Raw genomic sequence first — 25,869 nt, 5'->3', positions numbered from 1 at the left:
TCTCAGCCATCTTCATAATTCAAAAGCAACATAAGACAATGACAGCATCTTGTTCGTGTCACATTCTGTCTTCTTGGCGCTTGTCATCCTTCAGCCTTCTCGTCAAAAGTTCACGACCATGTCTGAGCTAGTTAACATGGTCTGCAAGCAAGCAACCGACTACACATTCTGCACTACACCCCTGTATCCTGATCCGCAAGCACCTGATGCCAATGACTACACACTGGCCTGCATTGTCTCTGGCTTGGTTCATGGTGCTTCTTTGAGCACCCTAGATTACTCAACTTCGACGCTAACTAACATCACTGGTCCAGGCAATGACCCGTCCGTTCATAAGCACATCCAGCAGTGTCGAAACGTTCATAAGACGGTTCTCTTGAAACTTGAAGAGGTGTCAGCTGACTTGGACTCCAAGAGCTTCTTTGGATTGGCCGTCTTGGCGATGATTGATAGTAAGGCACGAACGATTGCAAACAGGCCTTTAAAAGACCACCTTCATCATTTTCTGATAATAATGGGAATCTTAAAGGCCTCTCGGAAACATGTGTTGCAGTCACTAAAGTGCTTGCTACACAAAGATTAGTCAGTGTCGGTCCATCACCTTGGGCGCCCGCGCTGATGACTAAACTAATAATCTATGGTGGGCGTTCTTCGTCAAAACGGAATCAACTCGAGGTCGTTCAATTGATGAATTGGCTTTATCATGTTAATGTGCCTATATTTGATAGCAACTGATTATGGTCTTACTTTATATGGATTAGTTGCAAGGATGAGCATGGTCCCGCGGTCTACCTTGAAACCTAGAACCGGACCGGTGGGGAACATGTTCGGTTTCAGGTTCCAAGGTATGCAAGGTACGTTCCAGATTTCAAAAATTGAAGAACTTACTTTGACGGTAGATTCTAGATAGGTGGAACCTAAAACTTGAAACATGTAACAAGTTTTTGCATTTTTCTTAGTATATGTTTTGGTACGATCATGCGAAATTCCATGGCGTCTGATGATGTGTGTGTAATCTAGAACCACTAGTTTAAGACTTTCATTTCCAACAATATTTGTGATTAAGACTTTTACTTCGTTAATATTTTATATTTATTAGTGTGTCTAAATATGAGTTTAGGTCAATGGAATATAGCAGAAACTAGTGGTCATTAAAGGTGATGATTCGCTGCAATAGTTAAATTAAAAATACTAGTGGAACCTAAGAAGACCTTGAAACCGACTTTGAAACCTGTGACATGGTAGGTTATAGGTTCCAAATTATGTATGGTAGGTTCCAGATTAAAAATATATATAAACTTGTTCTAACGTGTAAGTTCCAAGTTCTAAATGGAACCTATACATAACCCGGAACCGCTCACCCCTAGTTAGTTGACAAAAGACTAGCTGATAGGCACCCGTGTCTTCCTTCCTAGACTGATGCTGGTGGATACATGTTTGGATATAGTAACTGAGATACTCCTACCTCATTTTTGGTATTAAAATCAGGGTCATTACTCATGCATTGAATCTCTGGAATTGTATGCAACGAGGATTCATTCATATCCTTTCTATCCAAAGAAATGTGGCAAAAACCTCCATGGAAACCAAAGTCTTCAGAATAAAGCTGCAATTAATTGATACAATCTTGTTAATCATGGAAATTTTACATCCCCCGATCCTATTTAAGCAAAGATTAACTGTGCTTCTGTTAGCACAATACGACCATTCCACAAAGTTGAATTAGAGAGAAGAGAACAATGGCAACATCTTATGCTCTTCGTCTCTTCTGCAATCTCTCATGTTCCATCTTTCTTGCGTCAATCATCTCTCGGTCCTGGAACGTCATCGCCGATTCCGGGCTAGTTGACAAGGTCTACAAGCAAGCATCTGATTACAAATTTTGCAATGACGCTCTTAACTCCGATCCGCGCACGCCAGGCGCTGATGAGATCACACTAGCCTATGTGGCCTTCGGCTTGGCGTATCGTAAGGCTTCGAGCACCCAACTCCAGATAACTTCGCTGCTCAATAACTCGACCAGTCCAGTGCACGAGCACCTCGAGCAATGCCACGGAGATTACGTAACGGCCATCGCAAAAATTCAAGAGGCTTTAACAGACTTGGACTCCGAGACCTACGACGGGTTGGCCGGCTTGGCGAGCAAGGCAGGCGACCGAGCGGTTGACTGCGAATCAGCCTTTAACAGGACAAAATCACCCTTGACTGATAACAACAGGGATCTCAAGGGGCTTTCAGAGATTTGTGTTGCTGTTGCACATTTATTTTCATAAGGGTCGATGCCCATAATAAATGTTGAAGCAAATTTGTCAACCTGCTTAGTCTTAATTTGAATCATATTTGAGGACTACTTTGAATTGATCGTACCAGGCCAATTTGTGACCTTTCTTTACTCTCCCTTTGCTGCAATGAATCGTGCATTAGCATGTAACACGTAGATTATTTCAAGCATTTCTAGAAAAGCCCCCATTGTATGGGCATCGACCCTTATGGGACAAGCTGATTTTGTCCTGCAATGAATCGTTCATTCATTATCAATGAAAATTTATAAATGACATGCAGACAATTCAACATGCAGCATGTTAACAAGAATAAATGGGACTAGCTTTTGAGCTTAACTTAGCTCCATTTATTTCGCTGAAAAATGAATGATTCTAAATAAAAGTCAAAAAATGATCACATCGCTTTTGAAACAATATATTAATAAAAATTATTTTCATTATTGATGACAATTTATAACTAAAATTTTCGTTCATTCATTTTCGTAAACACATACAGTTATTTTTTTTTAAAAAAAATTTCACCATTTTCCACTAAACAACTATGTTTATGTTGGTGAATTTCGTGCTTTTCTTTTTCATTTATTATGATTAACTCTATCTATCGTTTCGGCAATGATGATTTTGTTTCCTAGTTTCGATTGATTCCATTTCATTTTCCACTTTTGATAGAAATGGAAATTTGGCTTATTTTTCCTTGAATAAGACACCCCTTTAGTCAAAACGAAAATCATACACTGATACACCCATATAGAACGAATATCTTACGCGTGGTCTCCAAATTTTTGGACCCCAACTCCTATGATTATTCCTCCTTCTCTCTTTAGTCCCGCCGTGAGATGGAATCGTTTTCATGATCCTAATTACCCATTTTACATGAGCGACTACGATTAAACAAATTTTACTGGCATTTGCGGATGAGTGAATCATAATTGAATAGGCCTAAAAAAATCTAACTTTAGGTCAAATCCCAATATTGTCCCGAACTTTTTTTGTTAAAAAAAAATCATAAAGTTGCGCTCTAATTTCAAATCTACTGTGTACAAACATCGGCATTGATTTTTTTTCAAAATTATCAACATGGGGTGAAGACGCGGGTTTTGATAACGAATCTCTAGCTAGCCCCTATGTAGATAATCTTGATAAAATCAACGGCGATTTTCAGATGCGTAGGCAAATTTGAGTCTAAACTGACAGTAAATTCAGAACAAAAATTGAAAGTGAATTTTAAAATATATCTTTTAGGAAATTATTTCTCACAATAAATGCGCAAACCAGATAAGGCTAGGGCAGGAAGGCGAAACTAAATGCTTGGATGCGAAATCAAACGAGACAGCCTTTCAATGACAGTGAAATTGACAGGAAGGCATCCATCACCTGTTGAATTTCGTAGCAGCTGGGAGGCGAGAAATGAGTTCTCAATCTGAGCTTGAGAGCCATACTTGTTAGTTTTCTTTCATTAAATTCATTTGAGATCTAAACTTTCTTCCGATATCAGATGTATTGCACATGGGATCACGTGGATGTATAACCATGAAATGAAACTAGGCCGATGCGTCGCTTTTCAAATGCAAAGCGGATCAAGAGATCGAAGTGAAACTCGAGATGAAATGAAAATAAAAAGTGAAGTTGTGTGCTATAATGGTGAGCATCACACGTCCGGTTTAACCCAAGAACCGGGTCAAATTAACCTGTTTGAACTGATCAATTCACGGTCGGTTATAGGGAGAGCCGGTTCGGTTCCCTATTATGCAAAACTAGAACCCGCTCGGGACTAGTTTGGATCTCGATTTCAAGGTTAGAACCGATTTTGAAGCCTCTTTTACCAAAAAAGAAAAAAAAAACCATTTTTGCAACCATGAAAATCAAACCATGACCCTTACCAAAAAAAAAAAAAATCAAACCAGGGTTTCCACAATTAAATAACATAACAACATGACAAACAAATGTTTTTTTTAGTGAAATGGTACAATTTTATATATTATGGTAAGAATTTATCCCAAAACATAAAACCGGCCAGTTTCCTAGTAAACTCGGGAGCAAGACTAGACACGATGGTTCCAAACCGACTGGTTCGGTATCCGGTTCTTGATTAGGAACTAACACACGCCTTGAAATCGATACCTAGAGTGCACTTAAATTGCCAGTGTACGGAATAAAACATACTTACTATATAAGGGGTGGATTGTAGGCCATACTATGTACCGGTGCACCTAACAAATGCCGGAAACTACTCATTAAAAGCGACGTTACAGTCGCATTGATGGCCTCTCATTTAACTTCCAAAAATGTCATGATTCACTTGCCTCGAGCATTCCGACTATTTAGGATGGGTTTGATTCAGCATTTGAAATGAGCTTTGAGGAAATGCAAATGCCTTCAACCTAAAAGGGTTTAAGAAATGCTAATTACATTTGGTAAAATCTTATTTGAAAATGGGCTTTGGGTTAAATGGTGTTTGGTAAAAACAACATTTCAAAGGGGTTTTGAATGCAATTTTTTAATTTTTGATTAAAAAACCTACTCATTGCCGGACCAACGAAGAAGATAAACAGTAAAAAAGAGGGCAAAATCGAAAATACAGAGAATTGATGAGGTTAGTTTTGGAAGGAAAAAAATTCTCTTAGCATTTAGCCAAATGCTAAAAGCCCAATGCTAATCCCTACTAGCATTGGGCTTTCAGCTTTTCTAAGGCCAGCATTTGGTTAAATGATGGCTTAAAGTCGAACCAAATGCTTCAATATTCTCCCAATGGGCTCTGGAAGCTAAAAGCCCCTTGAAAATGCTGAACCAAACTCACCCACTAACAAAAGGACTTTTGACTTGAAATATTCCTTTCTTTTTTATACTTTCTTAATGAGCCTTATCATGGATTAATAATCAGCTTAAACTCGGGACGAGCATTGATCGTTGTCGCTGGGTATATGACAGCATTTACATCTTCCTATCCAAAGAATTCTCTGTCTGCACCTCCTCGGCCAAGCAAAAAATGTGAGAAGTCTTCAAGGGAAATGTTGGAATGAAAACCGGGCGCAAACTGTTCTAAGTCGAGGCTGTCTATACAGATCGAAACTATGGGCTTAATCGATTCATTCGTGGATCGCTAGATAGCTCGATCTCTTTGGGTCCGCACCTCTAAATTATCAAATAACAAGAATGTACAAATGATTAAACGTGTCAAAGAGAAAACCTTAAATTAAACCGTCCCTAAGGGTGTCTCGCACATTCCAATTGACTATGTTGTCATCGATGAAACTGAATTATCCATTGGAAAAAGAAACGCCCCTAATCGCTTGGTATTTATATGTTAAGCACGGATTTTGATCGGTTTGATTCTTCTTGTGCTTACCACCGGCCCATGATGCAATGCTCACTTGATGATAGATAGAATTAGAAACATGTAACCTAAATATAGATTGAACATGATAAAACACATGAAAGAGAAAAAAAAAAATCAAAATCTAACACCAATCACACCCTTCTCTCCTTTCTATTTCCTATTTTCCTCTCCAATTCATAGTGCCGCCCCCGCAATGGTGCTCCTTCTCCAACCACTTCCGCCGATGCACCCTTGGTTCACGATCGGTAAGGATCACCACCATTCCTTGAGACCAGCATCCTTGACCTCCGATGACCTTAGATATGAGGTCGACGTCCTAGAGATGTAACCGGTCTTGTTTAATTCAATGTACAATCGGATTCCTCAAGGAATAAGATTCCAATGCCCCCACTTCTTTCATGCTTAGAGAAAATTCAGAGCACGGATTCGAATTCTCAATGGAATGGAATTCCTCAAAAAATGTGGAATTGGATTATCTAGCTGTGGTTGGGATTGGAATTCCATCCCCCATTTTCATAGCCACAAGACTACCAAAAATTCCATTCCACCACCAATCGCCGCCACCGCCGTCAGTCCCCATCCTCTCGTGTTGGTCGTGGGTCATCAAAGTTCATTATCGGTTGGCGGATTTCTGTTTGCCTAATTTCATGAAAAGAAACATGCTAATCTTTTGTAATCCAAATAATTGAAAGAGAATCCTACTCTATTTGGTTATGGAACCAAACAAGGCGCATTTGTTTTACAGGACAATCAATGTTTGAAAAATATTTATCAAAAAACGATGGCTTGTATCGCTTATAAAGATGAACGAATAAAAATATTTCATCACCCAAGGAAATAATTAGCTATAAATTGTCATTGATAACTGCAACATCTTCTGTTGACTAGCTTTTCCAAGCGATATAACCGATCCATTTTCCGATCTTAAGTTTTTGGCGAAACAAATGCACCGCAGGCTCCATTTGTTTGGAGCAAAGTGAATAATTCAGGAAATTATTTTCTTAGAAATAATCGCCCGTATTGCTTGAAATAATTAGTCGATTGTAATATTTCGATTATCAATAACAATTTATGTCTAAATATTTTCATAGACAATAAAAGTATTTAACGGTTATTCATTTTCGTAAGCGAAATATAGTTGAACATGCGTTTTCATTATCAACAACAATTTAAGTCTAAAAATTTTCATGGACGATAAAAATATTTTTTGGTTATTCAGTTTCATAAGCGAAATAAGCAATCATTTTAAAGAAAAGAATTTTCAAGTCATTCCTAGACCTAAATTTTCGGTTGAACGAATGACGTGGGCTGGCATTCCATAAGCTTGTAGCTTCTATTTATATATAAATCAGGAAAAGGTTTGCTTTTCAGCCATCTCACCCTCAAAAACCACCACACCTTCCACTTCTTTCTCCGTCCCTCGCAGTCACACCCCGAGAAATGACGTCGTTTTCCTCTCCACGCCTCGCTCTTCTCTGCTTCGTCTTCATCGCCCTCTCCGTCGATCCTTCCTCCGCAGCGACGGAGATGGTGAAGCGGGTCTGCGACAAGACCAGCGACTACCGCTACTGCGTCGCCGCCCTCTACTCCGACCCTCGCACCCCCAACGCCGACGCCTACTTCCTCGCCTACATCTCCTTCGGCCTCGCCTACCTCAACGCCACGCACACCCGGGACCACATCTCCGGCCTCCTCCGCAGCCCCGGCCTCACCGACCGCAGCCCCGGCCTCACCAGCAGCCTCCAGTCCTGCAGCCGCCACTACGCCGCCGCCATTGCCAAGTTCGAGTCGGCCTACAACGACCTCAACTCGGAGACCTTCTCCGACCTCGCTGGGTACTCCGGCGGCGGAGCCAATGCGGCCGAAGACTGCGACAGGGCCTTCGGGGGCAGCGCGTACGCGCCACTGATGGCGGGGAGGAACCGCGACCTGAAGCGGCTCTCAGAGATTTGCACCGTCGTGTCGAAGCTCTTCACCTGACGAAGCTGGGTTGTTCCGGTGGACTCAATCCGTGGGACTATCTTCGTTACCGGACCAGCTGGCGGCGTCACGTGACTGTGAGAATGTCTATATCTATGTCTGCAAGTGAATCTGTGGGGCCCAGTGGCTGTCGTCGATGAGAAAAATGTGAAGCTTTGTTTTTTTTTTTTTTTTAATAATCGAGGTTTCTCACTTGCAATGGATTAATATTCGGAATAGTGGGGATATCCCAATATTACCGGATAAGTGTCCCAAGATATGGTCGCTGGGAGTCGTAAATGTGAAGCTTTGTTGGGTCCTTTTGTCACGTGAAATTCGTACTTATCGATTTAACGCATTGTAAATGATATTACAGTCTGTTTCCAAGTGTTTTTTTAATAAACAAACATAAAACGAGCTATTCATTCATTCGATTTGCTCTTGGATTCAAGGGCTATATCGATCTTTGAACGAGAGAACAACCTCACCGAATTCGGGTTCTCAAGATTGCTAATGTCATTGCTAAAAAAAGCCGAACTCATGTTGGTTCCTTTCATGTCCCGGCGAACTCGAGATCTTGCCGTGATTAATCACGTCGGCCATAGCGTTTCCAGATGCATAACGGTATATTGCGATAGCTTAACTTATGTCATAGACTCATGGCCCAGTTCAAGCTCAAGTGCAAGAAATGATCAAATGGGCATGTATAAGAATGAGATACAATGTGAAGGGAGAGAAGCTTAGAGTGGAACATGTTATAGGACAGCTCCCAAAAGACAAGCTTGAAACACGGCTTGAGAATAAAGGGATCATTGTCCGAAAAGTCCTAAACATATTATGCGGTGATTAGTTCAATCATATATTTTATAATTGTATTAATTTAGTCCTAAATCTTTTAACGATTTGTCAATACAATCTATCTAGCCCATTATTCAAATAAAATAGCAAGACCGAACTAGTAAATTTACAAAATGTGTAGGAGCTAACCGATGCAATTGAAATATTTAGGAATAAATTGACATAATTTGAAAATTCAAGAATAAATTGACTGTTGCATAATGGATGTAGAATTTTTGGGATAATTGTCCTTTAGAACAAGGCACGGCCAGGATTGCCCCTAGCAAATAATGCAAGCTGTTCATTCCCCAGAGACTGGGGGGTAAGCCTGTTCAGGGATCATTAAGTACCTTGTCGGGTGGAGTTGGACCATGGGCATGGATGGACCAAGTTGGAGTTGCAGGGATTTAATGCCAGCTCAGCTTCTTTATTTCGAAATCTATGAAACCTCGTCAGTTTTCCTGATCTGAATTAAGATATTTAAATCGATTGAGCGTTACCGAGACACCTATTAAATAAATATGGGGATAATTTAATGTATAGATTTTTTTATCGTACATGAGATGAGAACAATTAGTGCAATAAAAGTTATAGATTTTCGCTCGTTAATTACTTAACTAGTGACCTTGGACACTCGTTAATAAAAATCTTAGAAAAGTTTAGTCATTTGGTTTCTACTTTGCATGATTGGATTCTGGAGCTTAAAAATTCTAACATTGTCAAGGTTTAGTAGGCTAGAGCGTATCCAACTTTATATCAAAATTCTAAAATTTTCTTGACAAGGTTCTCTCCTCTCTCTCTCTCTCAGATGGGAAGACAAAGAGAGTGAGGAAGACAACAACTTAGGGCATGTTTGGTAACGTTTCTATTTTTCTATTTATGTTCTCTCGAACAATAAAAAATCAGAAACATGTTTGATAACGCAAAAAATTATGATTATGATTCTATTCCCAGGAACACTTTTGGATCAAAAATAAGAAACAAAAAAAAATTGCTTCTCCAAAAAAAAAAAAAGAACACTTTTAAGAATCAAAAAGGCAACGATAGTTTTCTTTCACTTTTGTCGGGCGCTAGTGAGGTGTGGATTGGGTGCAAGTCAACCCAACTCGATCCGGATAATTTTTTTTAATAAAAATTTTGGACAAAAAAAATCATAAAATTCATAAAAAAAATAAAAAAAATTGGAAAAATGAGAAAAAATTCCAAAAATTCCAAAAAAAAATCTAAAAAATTAGGAGATGGGTCATTTTGATTGGCCAATCCTATTTTTAATGATTTTTCCTTTCAATTTCTTCCAAATGATGATTTTGCCCCTCATGGGCAAATCGTTCCAAAAAATCCCAAAAATTCCAAAAAAATCTCAAAAAGTAGGAAATTGGTCCATTCAACTGGCTAATCCTGTTTTTGGTGATTTTTCCTTTCGATTTTTCTTAAACCTTGCCTGATTTGTTGTTGGAATACCATGTTGCATCAATGACCATTCGTATGGTATCCAAAGGTAAAACTAAGTTATTTATGTGGCGTAGATGGATTTTATTCATTATGAGTAATAAAAGATAATTAGAGTCACATCTTTCATCCTTGGCATATGCATATATGCTCAAGAGAAGCATGAAAAAACAACAATTTTAGCATACTATCCTTTTAAGGAACAAATATAAAGCATTTCTATTTTGGCCAAAAAGATGTCATGGTGCAAGAGGATCGCAATTGTGGGGTTTGAGAAAAGTCATCAAATGTGATTATGTAATTATTTGATTTAAATGACAAATTGGGAGAAGAGAAGTGATTTCCCAGAATAGAAATTTTGTGTAGTTATCAAACACGTAAATGTGTTTCTATTTCGATAACAAAAATTTTATGCAGTTACCAAACGCACTCTGATTCTCTAAAATTCATTCAGGAACAGAATCAAAAAAATTGATTCTAATTAGAATCACTTGTTTGGAATAGAAACGTTACCAAACAAGCCCTTAATAGCTAGGGGAGGACGACGACACCAACATTGGCACCGATAGTGGTAGCTATGGTGGCTCCGGCAAGCGGCCACGACACATAGTCTATTTGAGAGACAAAGCGAAAGAGGTGGATGAGTTTGTATTTGATAGAAAAATGCATGTAATTTACTAAGAAGGATAATGACACAATAATCCCCAAAATTTGATTCAATATATAATGTAGTTTATGAACTTTCAACTTGTTCAACATGACCCGTGAACTTTACCCTAATTTACAATTTAGTCTATAAAATTTTAATTTGTTTAATGTGATTCATAAAATTTTAGTACATATTCAATTTGGTCCCTAGACTATATGAGGATAGCACCGAACATTTTTCATATAATCCTAGGGACCAAATTGAACATGTTCAAAAGTGCACAAACTACACATTAAATAATTTAAAAGTTCAGTGAATGACATTACATGTTGGACTAAAGTTAAGGAATCATATTGAAATAAATTAAAAGTTTAAGGATCACATTATCCCGTAGACGTGGGAGGTAGGGACTAGAATCGCAAAGTTTAATAAAGCAATCGTCTCTAGGGCCACTGACCTGACCATTGGGCCATTACTCAGTTGGGCTTATTTATTTCGAGACTTCGGAGTCTCATAACTCTCCCTCTCCTTTTAATTTTTCATTTGGGTATTGTCCAACCATTGTGGAGTATTGAGTGTCATCTCTATTCACACATGTATGTAAAATCTTTTGTTGTACTGTGTACGCATCACAGGTTGAAGAGTTGTGTGGGCCTCAAGTGCTGCAACAAAAAAATACTGACCTCTCACTGAATTGATGGATTTGAAGCCATTGACTGCTTAATGAAATTCGACATTAATATCCCGACAATGGCAAATTGGACACCCGTGTTCGAATCCTTGAATGTCCCATGATTCTTCTCTGATAGGTTTGCTCAATGTGCATAAGTTAATACACTGTTCAAGGTAGATCGAATGACCACAATCATTTGGTGAAAATTAATTGTGGTTGTGTAAGTTGTCTTAGACTACAATAGGAGTCTTTCTCCTTTGGAAAAATGGCACAAATAGTTCCTGAATTTGGTCTAATATGTAATGTTGTCCTTGAACTTTTAATTTGCTCAATATGATTCATGACATTTAACCTAATATGCAATGTCATCCCCGAAATTTTAAATTGTTCGACGTGGTCCTTGGACTTTTCATACGTGTTCAATTTAGTCCCTATATGAAAATGTTCAATATTGTCTGAACATTTTCATGTAGCTCAAGGACTAAACCGAACATATATCAAAAGTTAGTAAACCACATTGAAAAAATTAAAAGTTCAAGAATTACATTGTATATTGGAGTAAAGTTCATGGATTACATTGGATAAATTAAAATAGGGATCATATTGTACATTAAAATAAAATTCATGGATCATTTGTGTTATTATCTCATCTACCTTTTATAAATGGATGAGATATTGTCTGATGAGGATGAGATCTTCTGGTGCATGTAGAGAAAAGGGGAGATTGGATGTAGAGGCCCAATTGGATTACAGATATTAAACCTTGCTTTGGGCCCATTCTTGATATTGCAAGCTAACGGGTCGCAAGTCAATGGTTCCTTGGCAATTGGCGTGTCAACAGGCCGTTTTGGCCCGGGTTCCCAATGCTTCTCTACCGGGGATGATCATAATGGATCAACTGAATTAGGAAACAAATCGAATCGGATCGACTGATTTGGTCTGGTTGTGAGGACTCCAGTTCTAGGAAGAGGACCGAACCGAATAAACTTCTTTAAAAAAACTCTTAAATATAAACCTAAACCTAAAGTTAATATGCTTATGATGCTTAATATGACTTCCAAATTTAGCACGATGCAATTAACGAGAGGGGGTATAGTAAATATGTTGTTAACAGGAAAAATATAACTAAAAATTACAACAACAACAAAAAAGATGCGACCGGTCCAATGATTAGATTGCCTAGGAACCGGACCGCATCGATGGTCCTGTTCGGTTCAGATTTTAGGGTGGGATTGGAAATGGTCACTCCTATTTTCTACCCACACCAACATGAAGGGTTTATAATTTTTGTGACCTGATCCGCATAGAACCTGAACCCAAAAACGGTTTGGTCAGGTTATATGGTGCTTTTTTTTTTTGTGTGTTTGTGTGACCTTTTTGTCTAATAATTTTTTGTCCAAAATAAGTTCAATAATGTGTTTTGGGTCAGTTTGGGTTTATGATTCGAAATCGAACCGGTTGAAACCTCTTTTTATACTTGCTACCACAAATAATAGGAAAACCCAATCCGAAAAGACTCGAATTTTTTTTGTTTGGGTCCATTCGGTTTGGCTCGGATTTAGATATGGTTCCTTTTTACACCCCTAATGGGCAGTCAGTGATAACAGAAAAAAAAATTATGGTAATAGATCCAGGAAAAAACATTTAAAAAATTTCCACACATTTTAAAAGAGTAAAATGCAAAATTTCATAAGTCTAGAAGAGTCTATGAAACACGAAAAAACTAGTCATATATATGTTTTCAGTACTAGTTTGTATGATCATAACTCCTCCGGTAACTTAGCTAGGAGGAGGAGAGAAACGTATTATTGAAAAGAAGGCAACAAGGGTTTGTGTATACTTAATGGGAGACACAAGAAATCATATGGAGGAAATGCTGTGCACATCTTTGCTCTCTGGACGACACAAGGTGAGAGCTGGGGTCCAATCTCGTCGGTGCAGTTGACAACAACTTCATTCTGGAGATTACGAATGTGCATCCACAAATCCTTCACTCACTTGTCCATCATTTTATGGTCTCTAGCGACTAGCTAGGTCTACATCTCTTCTCGATTAAAGGTATACCCTTGGAAAAGATTTGTGAATCATACTATAAGGTAGAGAAAAAGTTGTTCATTGCTGATCAGAAGAATCTTGATATTTCATCTTCCAAGTCTCTGATTTCCGAAAACCCTAATCAACCCTCTTTAGAAAGAGGGGGTTTTGCAAAAATGGGAAAACAACCAAAGGGCAAAAAGAGCGTGCCTTGTATTTGAGTATGTCTTTTTTAATGAGCTCATGGTCAAGAAAGATTACAAACTTGTCCCCTTTGAGTGGGATTTGACTTGGTCAAGAAAAGAAAAGTACCATCTTATGCAAGCAAATCAGCCAAAATTTCCCCTTGTAGATTGGCACATGGCAAGCCAATGCAGAGATACAAATCAATCTTTCACCTTTTGCTTCTTTTCATGTGGAAGAGAGGATCTTTGAAATCTCTCACATGTGTCAGTCAAAAGGAGAAGAGCAGGATTCCCCAAATTCCACATACTGTTGAACAGTGCCCTTTAGACTTTAGCTCCATTGGCCCTACTCTATCTTCTAGGCAACTTTGTCTCAATGACTTGTCCTGTTCTAATCATTTGGTGAGACCATTTTTAACATTTATAAGCAACAACCTTTCTGTAATAGATTTTGCTCACAGAATCTTCCAGGAAAAAGGAAGATGTTTAGTTTAATTTAGCGCAAGGGTCCTGCATGATTCAGCAGATTTGAAATTCATATGGTGCCTTAATTTGAATGATCTCCCCCAGATTTAATGCAGAGTGAGATAGATGATGGCTCAACTACTCAAAACTAATGATTAGTGTTGTCTAATCAGGTTGATTAGAAGGAAATCCTATTTTAGCTGAAAAAGAATATGGTTAACAGTTTGATGGGGTTTTCATCATCATTGTCGTTTGTCTTTGAGTAACTGACTCTATCTCTCCAAGAATAATTAAGTGCATGTTCAGCATCTTAAGTGGTAGATATAAGCTAGCTAATGGCATCAAACGCAAACTTAACTTAGTCATGTGGAGTCAGATCAGCTATCAAGACTTGGCTCAACTCTTAACTTAGTGTCATGTGGAGTCAGATCAGCTATCAAGACTTGGCTCAACTCTGATTAGTATGCATCAAACTAAAATCAATCACATCCTGACCACGAAATGCTAAACATAACAGATCATGCAACTGCTATCGACATGTTCGATGTGCAGCTAAGTGGGACAACAACACAAGCAGCGGTACAAGTTCAATGTACGCAACGCAAGTTGCAAGTTCAAACTCATATGATTGATTCATATAATGTCATGTTGTACTGAGACAAACAATCTGAGGTTCACATCTCCATTGGGCTGGTTCACATCTCCATCTTTCAAAACTCACCATCAAGAACGGAACAATGCTTGTGTAGGCCTTTTTCAGAGTCTGATTCTAGCCCATATCCGTAAACATCAGCTGAAGCATTTTTGCTGAGTGTGCTGATGAGCATATACACACACAAAAATTGGTCAGCATCTTTCTACTTGACTAAGCTAATATATTTCATGTAGCGTGATTGAATTGCATATAATTGTGCCGGTAACAAAACGAGTCTATACAATAGACTTCTATCGCTTCGATTGCAAGAGGCCAATGCCACTCCACTGTTAAGCCGTAGTGCAACGGCCCGAAGTAAAGTAAATTTGGCGCAAAGCCACTTGTTGCTTTATGTGCAGCATCATTCCAAAAGGCCAAAAGCCACAAAAGAACCAGAATGTCTCTTCTTCCTGCTGATCAGACCAGACTTGAATTTCAAATGCAACGGTCAAGTCTCCATTGTTTTCCCCCTTTAGCTTTTCCCCTTTCCGTCTCATATTTCCCCATTTTTATGATTGAATTTAATCAACTAAAAAGTACCCTGTGTGGATTTACTAGGGTGGTAACAAAGTTGTAATAGTTTGAATACTTGGTTTTCCTTATGGTACATCACAGATTTTAGTTCAAACTAAACCACTAATTTAAACAGATATAAACTACCAATTACATTTCCATACGCCAATAGACTTAAACAAACATCAAAGACTACATTAATGCATGCAAATATCTCCAGCTAAAGACATCCTGGACACAACCAAACTCGGGTTTCATGTTATACAGGCTATTCTTTGCCCTTTTACTCGTGAGACTTCTTTTACGCAACGTATGAAAACTTTTGTTGGTTGTTGTTCGAGAAAATAGGAAATCGATAAAGATTGGGAAACAAGTTGGCATCATTAAGGAGGGTGGGTATGCTAAGTTCAATGTGCCATAAATATCAAGCAAAGGTCACCACTTAACAACTATAAATGCACATACGTATCAGCTGTAATTGGGGAGGCAATGTTGTCAAATCAAGAATGTAAGGCAACCTCCCACTCAGAGCTTTTAAGGCCCAGAAAAAGACTGGTAAGTGTGGGCAGACCTCACACTATATGCACACACCAACTCTCCACAGTTCTCATTTTCTCTCTGAATGTATGATGACGTCACAACCACCCCCCTCCCCCGCCCTCCCTTTTTTTTTTTTTTTACCTTGGGGTCCCCTTGTCCTGCAACAATGTATTGATTGCATTTACTTGAGTAATGCTCATTTCCATATGCAAATTTCAACAAATGTCAAGGTCTTCAAATTCAAAACTTCATGCACCATTCTTTCTTTCTTCTTTCCCTTTTAGCGAAATCGCCATATGACTATGGAATATCCTCTACCCCGTCCCGAACACAAATTTTATGTGGATATAACAAAATATTAGTAAATTGCATGTAACATAATGTGCGCTTGGTTTTGACTTCCTCGAAGTCACATCTCTAATGTCTAATAGTATTAGGACGGTGAATATATAGCGCCTAGCAACATTACCAGAAGAGTGTGACATATACAAAATGGTAAGTCTGTATCTTTGGTGAATAATAATATTTTCTTTGACTTATATATGCTGCCTATATCTAAAGTCTAATGCTCAGCAGGATGATGTCCTGTCTTTTCTCTTTGACTTAGATGTAGCCCCAAGAAGTATCTGTCATCAACTCATTCAATCTGTGTTCACTCTAATCTTTCTATCTTGCAGCTGTCAAATACTTAAAAGGAGAGCATGAATTTTTACTGAGGCATTGAAATGAAGTGAAACTCATTGTTCAAGGGGATCGTTAAAGGGCAAAAAAAAGAAAAAAGAGTAACTTGGAAAATTTTGAAACGACACGGGAAGGAACTTGAATGCTTCTAGGGAATTGTTTTACTGCAGATGTAAGGAAATGGATTACGACACTCCATTACAAACAGGAAATTGACAGCATGAGAAATAGTTTTTGAAATAGGAGCTAGATTTTGTTTTTTTCCAACAGTAAAACAAAGAAAGCAAGTTTTGTTTTGAAAGAAAAAGGAAAAAGAAAAGGAAGTGTTTGGTTTATTCCTTTTTTCATAAATAAAGTAACAATGATGTGCAATATAATAATGAGGGAGGAAGGGCGTGTAGATGGAAGACAATAATAGAAAAAAGCAACAGAAGCTGACCATCTTTTGCAGGCATTTGGCAGAGATTTGCCTCCCCCTGCCATTTTTCTCACTTCCATACAAACACAAACACAAACACAAACCCAAGTCCCCCATCTTTGTTTCATACCTCATAATCATCATCGCCACCATCATCACCATCTTCTTCTTCTTCTTCTTCTTCTTCTCTGCTTTTTGTTTCCGAAACAACATTTACTGCAACTTGCGTTGCAATTTGGAGCAGAGGAAGGTAGAAGAGAAGAGAAGAGTCCAAATTTGAAGAAAGAGGAAATGGGGGTTGGAGAAGGAGCAACCTCAATACTGAGAAAAGCTGCGAGGAAGATGGTGGTTGCAGCATGTGCCTCCTTCTCACGTAAACAAGCTCTTGTTGATCCTCCTGTTCTTGGCAACAATGTATGTCTCTGTCTCTGTCTCTGTCTCTGTCTGTCTCTCTGTGTCTCTATAGTCTGGGTTGCATATTTCCATTTCTTTCTCCTTCTGTCATCAACAAAAAGATCATTTTTTTGGGGCACATCTGCTTAAGTTGCAAAATACTGCATTCTTAATCAAATTTTGTTTTTAGCAGAGACTAGAGAGTTCCCTCCACAACAATTCTTAGGAGGAGGAATTCTCTTTGTCTGAAATTCTCTAGCTGCTTGGCTTTCAAAGCTCATAACAGGATGTACAGAATAAAACCCGTTTGTTTCTTGAAAAATACTCCTCCCCACCTTTGCTGCTTTTGCTCACTCTCTCTCCCTCTCCCTTTCCTGTCTCTGTTTGATTTCTCTCGGTCTTAATTTTTGCTCTTGTAATTCTTCAATCCATGTAAGCAAATTTTTGTCCCTCTCTTTTGCTTTCTGCTTCTCGTGACTACACTTGATTTTGATAGCTGTTTCTGTTGATGTTGAATAACGAAGCAGATCTCGAATTCATCACTTATGTCTCTCAGAAAACGAGAGAATTTCTCAGAAAACGTGGAGGAAACGGAATCTGCCAGCAATGTCACTTCCAAGGTAACAGCCACTTCCACATTGCCCTCATTCCAAGTACGAAAGATTCAGTCTTGAATTCTTCCCATAATTTCTTGAAGAAATAGGAAAAAGGAAAACCAAAACGAGAGCATGCTCGAGGGAAAAAAGAAAAAAGCTTTTGATTTTTAATGGGTGTTGAGCATATGTGAAGCTTCTGGCTCATTCTGTATAGTCTACCTATAGCTACAAAAGTCATTTAGGAGTGGCCTGAGTCTATTCTCCCATGCGGGCACGGAACCGCCGCAATCTTTTGCCGTTGGATTGGAATGCATCAGATCTCAATCGTTCAATAAATCCACCCTCAAAAGCGATCACACGCTAAATTTTTCCTTTTGGAATCCAATGGCTCTTGATTTTGACCGCTCTCACATTTTCACATTCTCTGCTTTATCTTTATTGTTCCCCTTTCAAATTGGTGCAATTTCCAACATTTTCATTTCAATTCCAGGAGCTCACACAAAAAAAAAAAAAAAAAAAGGGAACTATGAATACTCCTTGCAACCTTTACCCTTTTTTATTTTAATTTCCCAAAGTTCTGACATCTTCTAATTTGATTTGAAGACAAGAGCCTGCAGGCTGCACTCTTCACCCTTGTAAATATCGGCTGAACTTTGATAATATTGAAGTATATTTTGTTAATCAGTCTTATGCAGAAAACCAATGCAACGTTACAATCTAGAATTCTAGATCTTCCCTCTTGCCAACCAGCTAGAGAGAGTTGGTCAGTTTCAGCTAAAAGGAGAGGCTGAAATCAAAATCATGCACGACTTAGGACCCACTGGCAGTGTCCCACGCATGGATCACCAGTAATGCTTCGTCAGATTTTTCGAACACTGATTCGATTTTGAATGTTGTCCCCCACTTTTTCGTAACCACTCTCACCCACACTTGACATGTGATATGATAATTCTAGAAATTGACAAAACTCTGCCATGTTTTGGGTGGGTCATGCTGTCAAATATGTTCTTGAACAAGATAGATATGCACCAAAAAAAAGCCTCAGAACATGCCTTTCTTTTACCAAATGGTATGAAACCTGGTGGGGTTTGCATTGCACTAGAACAGCCACGATTGAATGCCACCCCCACAACCCAAGAATATAATCGATTGATTTGGACCCCAGTAGCATAATCGCATTGCTCTGAGCAATTATATGGTGATTGCTCTGTTTCTGGGGAGAGAACACAGTCATTATGAACTCTGATATTTTCAGCAACAAAGTACTTTGATTTGTCGACACATTGGAATCCCAAAGATGAGCGATGCCTTTAGTTTGCAGGAAAGTGGATGAATTGCTTCCTAGTTCTCGGGAATTCTAGCTTGCATTTGCAGCATCTGAACAGAATATTTCTTGCTTCATCTGCTACACCACCAATGAGGTGCCACAGCGGATCCGTGTCAAGTTTACTACTAAAGTAGTTAGCAACAGGAGAAAAGCAATCAAACCAATATAAAGAAGTAAAAATAAATAGGTTTACCATCAATAGAGCTGATGCATGTTTTGCACTATTTACGATTTCAGTTCTTTTCAGCTTTCTGTTCATATGAATCAACCATTTTCAAGTTGAAGATCTTAGATTGTGTAGAAGAAGCTGACTCTTTCAGTTTGACCCTTTTCAGTTGCAGAACTTGTGTGCAATATGCCTGGACCCTCTGAGTTACAGTACATGTAGCAGCCCAGGGCAGGCCATATTCACCGCCCAATGCTCTCACGCGTTCCACTTCACCTGCATCTCCTCGAATGTCCGGCACGGGAGCGTCACTTGCCCCATTTGCCGTGCCCACTGGACTCAGCTTCCCCGCAATCTCAACCTGCCTTTTTCCCTTTCTTACAACCAAACGGACCCCATCCTCCAAATCCTAGATGACTCCATCGCCACCTTTCGAGTCCACCGACGCTCTTTCTTGCGCTCTGCTCGTTATGACGATGATGACCCGGTAGAGCCTGACCATACATCCAGTTATCCCCACGTAGAGTTCTCTCTCATGCTGGTTCCACCCTCACACCCAAGCTTCCGTCCCTGCACACACCCGTTTCAACAAGTTAGTGAACAAAGATCACACCATCCTCGTGGAATCACGTCCTCGCATCACCTGAGCAGCTCGTCCTTGTTTCTGCATCAATTACCAGTACCGAAACATTTCACATCCCCAGATCAGACACCATACATGTGCACCTCACATACGCGTAGAGCATACCTCTCGGTGAAGCTCACACACCAGCCAGCAATGGATTTGGTCCTCGTGGCAAGTCCCAATGGCCCGCACCTTAGGCTCCTTAAGCAGTCCATGGCATTGGTGGTGTTCTCTCTCAGACCGATCGACCGCTTAGCCATTGTCACCTATTCATCTGCAGCTGCCAGAGTTTTTCCGCTGAGGCGAATGACATCTTACGGGAAGCGAACGGCATTACAAGTCATTGATCGCCTTTTCTACATGGGACAGGCTGATCCGATTGAAGGGCTCAAGAAAGGAATGAAGATACTCGAAGATCGAGTTCACAAGAACCCGCAATCATCTATATTGCACCTATCCGACTGTCCAATGAGGTCCTACCACTCTGTTAACATTGAAATGTCAATACCCATACACCGGTTTCACGTGGGGTTAGGGTTAGGCGCATCGAATGGGTTCGCAATGCACGAATTTGAGGACTTCTTGGGAAGGTTGTTGGGCGGTGTTATCAGAGAGCTTCAACTGAGGATCAGAGAGGATGGCAGGATCATAAGGCTTGGAGAGATGAGAAGCGGTGAAGAGAAGAGGATCTTGTTGGAGTTGTGTGAGGAAGAACATGTGTATGTGGAATATAGCTATGCCGAGGGGGGGCTGATGAATGCATCAGGACGGGACAGACTGTGGTGAGTCTTGAGGACAAGGGAGAGAGAAGAGATAGTACAGATAGTGCAGGGAGAGATATGAGCATTGGTGGGAGGAATAGTAGTGTTGAGAGTTGGGACTACCATGACACTTTCATGGCTAGAAGATGGGCCAAACATTTGCACGGTTACAGAATGTGAATTAACTATCATTGGCAATATTGTTTTCAGTATAAAGAACAACATTTCGATCTGATATTGATCGATTTCCAGTTAGTATGATCTAACAATATGAATTTGTGACATATGTAGGACACCAAAGCCTCAGAAAATTTAGCAGAAATGATCTTTGGTGGGACTGCCAAATGTTGAACAGTCGGTCATGTAACATGTATGAAAAATTCTTGCCAATCACCAAGAACTCGAGAAGCCCTTTGAGAAAGAAAAAGTTGCATATATTCCCTTAGGGAAGCAATCTTGGTCAAGTTTCTAATCAGCTTTTCATATAAGGGCCAAGTAATAAATATAGTCTGTGTTAGCAGGCTGAATAACATGAGATGTTCCTGGAAAATGTGGAAGGTTACAAGCCCTAAACGATAACTATTTTGTAGTAATGAGTAATCTCGAACATATAATGGGTTTCTGCATCCATGTAAAGAAATTGGAATTCAAGATCAGCAACAGGGATTTGCAAATGTAGGTGCTATTAATCATGGTGATAATCATACACGGAGAAGTCACCATACAACAGAGAGCTGTCTTTGGAGTAATGAAGCAAAAAATAGCAATTATCACAATAGTAGCAAGGGTTCTCCTTGGCCCATTTATCATCCAGGGTTACCTTTGTAGCTCTGTAGATCTTACACACACAGCATTTTTGTGCACGTGTTTTCTGCTGAAATGTGACAATAGGATAAGCTGCTCGGTTATGTACATCCTCAGGATGAATCAACCTCATATCTCTAATCACAATTGTGTGCTTGCAATCTCCCTGTACCATGTAATTTTCCAGAGAGAGCATCAGTATCCGACGGTCAGATAACAGACAGACAATGAGTTTGTTTACAAAAAGAGAAACGTAAGGGCATCATCAAGAAATTTTTACGGTGGGATGACTATGAGGAAAACAATCGCCACACCTGATGACAATAAAGATAACCAGCACCTAGTTGAAGTTTCAAATCATAAAACCGCGTTTTTTGCATCTCCACGGCTTTGAATTGAGGCAGCTGGGAGATTGCTGAGTCACCTACAACATCCTTCTGCTTCTGCCCCATCTCACCAGCTTGGATGCACTCCCATTTTTTGAGAGCTTCATCCTTTGAATTCCTAAGCCACTCAAGGATGGGTTCGCTGTAATCTATAGCAGCGGGGTCCCTCAAATCATTGCAAAAGAAATCCTGCATAACACGGACAATCATCACCATGTAGCCATATACTATATATCGCATAATGACAGCTAGCAAGGCGAAAGAGTTTATTACTTCTATCAAGAAATATCCTGAAGAATCGTGCTTTCCAGCTTTCTGCATTATATGGTCCGTCATGCAATATATCTTGTCCCTCAATTCCGTCAATAATTGTCGTCCAAGAACCAAGAACTCTTGTGTCTACAGACAATTTCAAGATAACATCAGAAGCCAAACAAGAGAAGGAAAATTAGTTGAGGTAGGATCTCTTTTTTCAGCTGAAGCCCAGTCAAATGTCAATCTCAGCACATAACCTCTTAAAATCTTCCTTCAAAGATGACAGCATGAAAGCATCTACCTGTTCTAGCATTTTTCAGACGTGAATGAGATGAAAGTAAATATCACCAAGGACTCACCAAAGAGGGTCCTTTAAAAAATCGCTAACAAGTTAAACTATCAAAAGCAAGCAAGGCTGAAGACCCCCAACAAACAGGTGACCATGCTCTTCCATAGTTTCTTGTTACTTATCTTGCACTGCATTAACTACACCAAGTACTAATTTTATTTCTGCACACTGGATAATCAAAAGCCAGATGAAAAGATCAACTTAATTCCCCAACATCAAATAAAATGTCAGGGAACATGGTACTTTCCACTACAACAAAACAAATAAACAGCTATAATACCTTGATCCATCTCCTCACGTTATGGTAAACCTCCACACAAAGAACAATTTCTGGACACAACAAAGGCATGTTTTCCTGAAGGTCTGATGATTTCACCTGCACACATCAGAAGAGAAATGAATCTAAGAATCACGATTAGCCTAGAAATATCAAATGGTCAGAGCTATAAAATTTTGTTACTGTCGAGCTTTGAATAGCCTTAAACATCATGTTCTGAGATTCATTCAATTTCGTGCATTATTCTGAAACAGCAACCCGAGCATAAGCTTTTTTTATAATTTATCCAAAGGAAAACTTCTAGACAGCTTCTGTTAGTTTGTTCATAGTTCACATTTTTTTAGATTCAAAAGGAGATTGAGAATAGTGAAGCAGCTCAGTTATAGACAGTTAACTCCAATAGATAGTAAAGAGAAGGAGGGAACTAGAGCATTAGGAAAGCGAGTGTAATCAGTACCACAAGTGAAGGTGATGTATCAAGTGGCACATAAGTATAGGATCGACAAATAGAAGCCCGAGAAGCGTGTAGCCTTTAGCAAATGAACTAAAAAAGTAAACGGAATGGTCAAGTTGTGAGCAAACCTTTACTGCAGAGTTTGTCAACCTCAAGGATTTCAACCTCTCAACTCTCTCCGTAGGTGGAACTGCAACTTCATCAATCTTACAGATGGCACTGGACAGATAAGGTTCTACGGTAAGTACAGACAAGGTTCTATAGTAAGTGCAAAATGACAATATACACATAACCAGAAGAATTTTCCAGGATAGGTCGCAAACTTGAATGAATGCAGCCTTGCTGCTTCCTTGTCTTCATCCTGCTTTTGTTTGATCTTCACAATTTCATCCACTTTTCCCATGTAACTATGCTGAAAAAGCAACAATGACAAATTTTAATAATCTTATGGCTCTGACAAGAATAGAAGAAATACCTAGAAGGACAGTAAAATTCAAAGAGAAAAAAAAGCACCCATGAACAAGTTGATGCTTCAATCATTCAGATATCTGAAGTCAACCAAATTCAAGCAAATAGTGCACGATACATAAGTCAGTTCTTACCCAAAAAAATCCCACCTCACAGTCTCGCACATGTGACTATCTCGGAATACAGCCCCAGATGCCTAATCCAGGAGATCTAAATACAGAAAAAGATGATGAGGGAGCACTAACAATTTCCAAACATCTTTGAGCCAAACCCACCAGAGTTTTAACAAGAAAATGGAAGCTGCATTTTTTTTCTTCATTAGTCTAAAAATGATAAGCTACTTTGGACCAACAAAAACCAATTGTTCAGTGAAAGAGTCTCAAAAACAAAGTGCAAGTAACTAATAGACAGAGCAACAGAAGGTAAGGTAACACACACGCACCCCCACACAAAGTTATTGGAAGTTCAGCGAGTTAATAGCCAAATAATTGACGTACTTCAAGAGCTTGACTGTTTTCCTCATTTCTCGTTCTTTTCTTGGAGTTCCTTGTGCTCCAAGTTCTTGCTGTTTTTTGAGAATGAAAGCCATTAATGCACACTAATGCATTTGAGACTTCTCCTTGGCTCGCTGAGTTCTCTAAATTTGGATGTTCTTGGATTGTTGCTCCTCGGTCATCTTCATGCCTGAATGTAATAACCCAAAGGTTAAAACAATTCCAGATAGGCACTTCAAAAGAATAAAATAGCCCAACAAAAGGCAATCCAATGAAAAAGAGTACCCTCTTCATGGAAAGGATATAGCGAAGTATTGTCCCTAGAGTCTAGGTCAAACAATGGAGGCATTAACCAGGTTGATATTGCCACCACCCTCAGAAAAGGCCCGGAAGCAAATGCAGCTCCCTATGTGCTACAGGACTAGCAGGCTGTCTTTCACCCCAGTCACAAGTGCAAGCATTGAATTTGAATATGATGGAATAATTGCCTCAAAGAACCTACTTTTACCGAATACCATCTCCATATAGGAACCAAAACAACTAATACAACTAAAATCTTCGGTAATCTATCATCGCTAAATCAAACGGCATGTGGAGGTTTAAGTGGGTGTTTGCATTCGGCAGATCCAGACAGCAATGACATTGGTATAGAAATGACTAGAAAAACTTGTGATGCATAATATTGATGATGAGCACAGCTAAAGATTCTCTCGCAACAGCTCGCTTAGAATCCACATATGTGGACCCAACAGATATAATTTACCTAGCATTAGGTTGGCCTTCTGGATGCTGTTCAGAACAATCAAGAAGTTCCTGATCCTGCAAACAACCACCACGTATGAGCAAGTAACGAATACAAACAGTTGACTGGACAGAAAAAAAAGAAATCAAAAACTGAAACTGGCGCAGCATACTTGAAAGGCCTCCTTCATAGCCATGTCTACCAATTCTTCCTCACTGAACACTTTGAGCTCGTTCACACTGCACAAGCACCAAGCCGAACCTCTTCCTCAATGAGAACAAGCCTTTCGATATAAAAAGAAGAAGAAGAAGAAGAAGAAGAACAGAACTTCCACGAAAATCATCCAAAAACAAGCTTCCCCAAATGCATAAATCTACCATAGACGCGCGATTCACTTACGATAAATCCTCATCGCACTCTTGCTGCGAACCGCAAGAAACCTCTGCCTTCAGCTTCTGCAAAGAAGCCAGAATTCACTATCACAACGCAGACTTGCGAAAAGAAACAACAACGGGGTAATCACAGAAAACAGGATTGATCGCTTCGATGGGTGGAGAGCGAAGGGTGGTCGTGGAAGGGCTACGGGACCTCGAGCTCGCGAAGGAGAGAAGCTTCGAACTCGGGGACGCGAGTGAGAGGGCCGATGAAGTTGGGGACGAAGAGGTGTCCGCCTCGAGGAATGGCGACACTGCAGTATTCTTCTTGAGTGCTGCCGGTGGTCAAGGTCACGCTTGATCCTTCTTCCGCCATCTCTGCAACACACACACACATATACACCCACAGAGGAGGCGAGGGGGCAGCAGGAGGAGGAGGAGGAGGAGGAGGAGGAGGATCTTTCTTCGCCCCCGCTCTTTTTGCTTCCGGGAATTCCTTTTCGGGGAAAAGTTACAAAAGCCCTCAGCTTTGAAAAATCATAGATTAGTCCCTAAACTTTTGTAAGCATTTCACAATAGGTCGTAAACTCTTAAAAGTTACAGATTACCCCCTCAAATTTTGATTTTTACTCCTATCTGTATTAAGTGTTGCCCGCAAATGGACTAGCTCCTCTCACTAGAC

At 39.6% G+C, this 25,869-nt stretch overlaps 4 protein-coding genes and 1 pseudogene across 5 annotated transcripts; 4 read left to right on the top strand and 1 right to left on the bottom strand.

Moving 5' to 3' along the window:
• Positions 1 to 118: 118 nt before the first annotated feature.
• LOC125316499 (cell wall / vacuolar inhibitor of fructosidase 2-like) lies at positions 119 to 583 on the top strand. Its single transcript, XM_048284858.1, has one exon. It carries the CDS (start codon positions 119 to 121, stop codon positions 581 to 583), a length of 465 nt encoding a protein of 154 aa, XP_048140815.1.
• Positions 584 to 1,739: 1,156 nt separating this feature from the next.
• On the top strand, positions 1,740 to 2,273 carry LOC125316498 (putative invertase inhibitor). The gene has a single exon (XM_048284857.1). It carries the CDS (start codon positions 1,740 to 1,742, stop codon positions 2,271 to 2,273), a length of 534 nt encoding a protein of 177 aa, XP_048140814.1.
• Positions 2,274 to 7,059: 4,786 nt separating this feature from the next.
• On the top strand, positions 7,060 to 7,599 carry LOC115755399 (cell wall / vacuolar inhibitor of fructosidase 2-like). The gene has a single exon (XM_030694779.2). The coding sequence runs from the start codon at positions 7,060 to 7,062 to the stop codon at positions 7,597 to 7,599; it is 540 nt and encodes a 179-aa protein (XP_030550639.1).
• An 8,487-nt stretch (positions 7,600 to 16,086) lies between these two features.
• LOC125316549 lies at positions 16,087 to 20,819 on the top strand (annotated as a pseudogene).
• A 373-nt stretch (positions 20,820 to 21,192) lies between these two features.
• LOC115755395 (snRNA-activating protein complex subunit) lies at positions 21,193 to 25,679 on the bottom strand. 2 transcript variants are annotated; one of them, XM_048285180.1, is made up of 11 exons: positions 25,402 to 25,679; positions 25,213 to 25,268; positions 24,986 to 25,052; positions 24,846 to 24,890; positions 24,075 to 24,269; positions 23,433 to 23,521; positions 23,238 to 23,328; positions 22,659 to 22,754; positions 22,048 to 22,173; positions 21,703 to 21,963; positions 21,193 to 21,554 (listed from the first exon to the last, which is right to left on the bottom strand). In XM_048285180.1, exons 1-11 carry the CDS (start codon positions 25,582 to 25,584, stop codon positions 21,270 to 21,272), a joined length of 1,494 nt encoding a protein of 497 aa, XP_048141137.1. In that variant the 5' UTR covers positions 25,585 to 25,679; the 3' UTR covers positions 21,193 to 21,269. The 2 variants fall into 2 exon arrangements, with proteins under 2 accessions (XP_048141137.1, XP_030550631.2); XM_030694771.2 differs by having other exon boundaries at positions 21,251 to 21,554; positions 24,075 to 24,261; positions 24,835 to 24,890; positions 25,402 to 25,678.
• Positions 25,680 to 25,869: the final 190 nt, after the last annotated feature.

The sequence above is a fragment of the Rhodamnia argentea genome, chromosome 9 (assembly GCF_020921035.1).
Source record: "Rhodamnia argentea isolate NSW1041297 chromosome 9, ASM2092103v1, whole genome shotgun sequence".
NCBI lineage: Eukaryota > Viridiplantae > Streptophyta > Magnoliopsida > Myrtales > Myrtaceae > Rhodamnia > Rhodamnia argentea.
The sequence above is the reverse complement of the archived record's forward strand: the minus strand, read 5'-3'. Positions and strand labels throughout refer to the sequence as shown.